The following is a 525-nucleotide window of genomic DNA, read 5'->3' as shown; positions in this document are numbered from 1 at the left end:
TTAAATTATTTTATATTATGTAATAAAATAATAAATAGGCCTAATTATTAAAAAGCATTTTAAGTTTCGGTTTTCGGCCAAGTGCATCCAGAATTTTCGGTTTCGGTGCATCTCTACTGATAAACATGCTAACACTGGCAGACACATCACCTGCAGAGCCTCCATGAAGGCCTTTGTCCCAGACTTTGCGATGGTACCCAAGTTGTTGATGAGATCGGCTTTGGTCATTCCAATACCCGTGTCAATGAGGGTAAGAGTGCGTTCATGAACGTTGGGGATAATTTCGATCTTCAGGTCCTTGCCACTGTCCAGTTTGGAGGGTTCTGTCAAGCTTTCGTATCTGATTTTGTCAAGAGCCTGTCGAGTGGGGAAAACCAGATTGATCACAGGAACTATATAGTCTTATTGCTAGAATTAGCCATATATGACGTTTAAAAAAAAAAAAAAAAACAGGCTATAATGGGACTTACGTCAGAGGCATTGGAGATGAGCTCCCTGAGGAAGATCTCTTTGTTGGAGTAGAAG

At 40.4% G+C, this 525-nt stretch overlaps 1 protein-coding gene across 1 annotated transcript; it reads right to left on the bottom strand.

Moving 5' to 3' along the window:
- Positions 1–94: 94 nt before the first annotated feature.
- LOC107734945 (heat shock protein 83-like) lies at positions 95–521 on the bottom strand (the record flags this gene model as incomplete). The annotated part of the gene is made up of 2 exons (XM_016546804.1): positions 95–357; positions 471–521. Coding segments are annotated over 2 exons (314 nt in total), but the record flags the coding sequence as incomplete, so codon positions are not given.
- Positions 522–525: the final 4 nt, after the last annotated feature.

Source organism: Sinocyclocheilus rhinocerous, unplaced genomic scaffold (genome assembly GCF_001515625.1).
Source record: "Sinocyclocheilus rhinocerous isolate Xijiao unplaced genomic scaffold, SAMN03320098_v1.1 C35556007, whole genome shotgun sequence".
Lineage (NCBI taxonomy): Eukaryota > Metazoa > Chordata > Actinopteri > Cypriniformes > Cyprinidae > Sinocyclocheilus > Sinocyclocheilus rhinocerous.
Note: the sequence above shows the minus strand (reverse complement) of the source record. Positions and strands in the feature narration are given on the sequence as shown.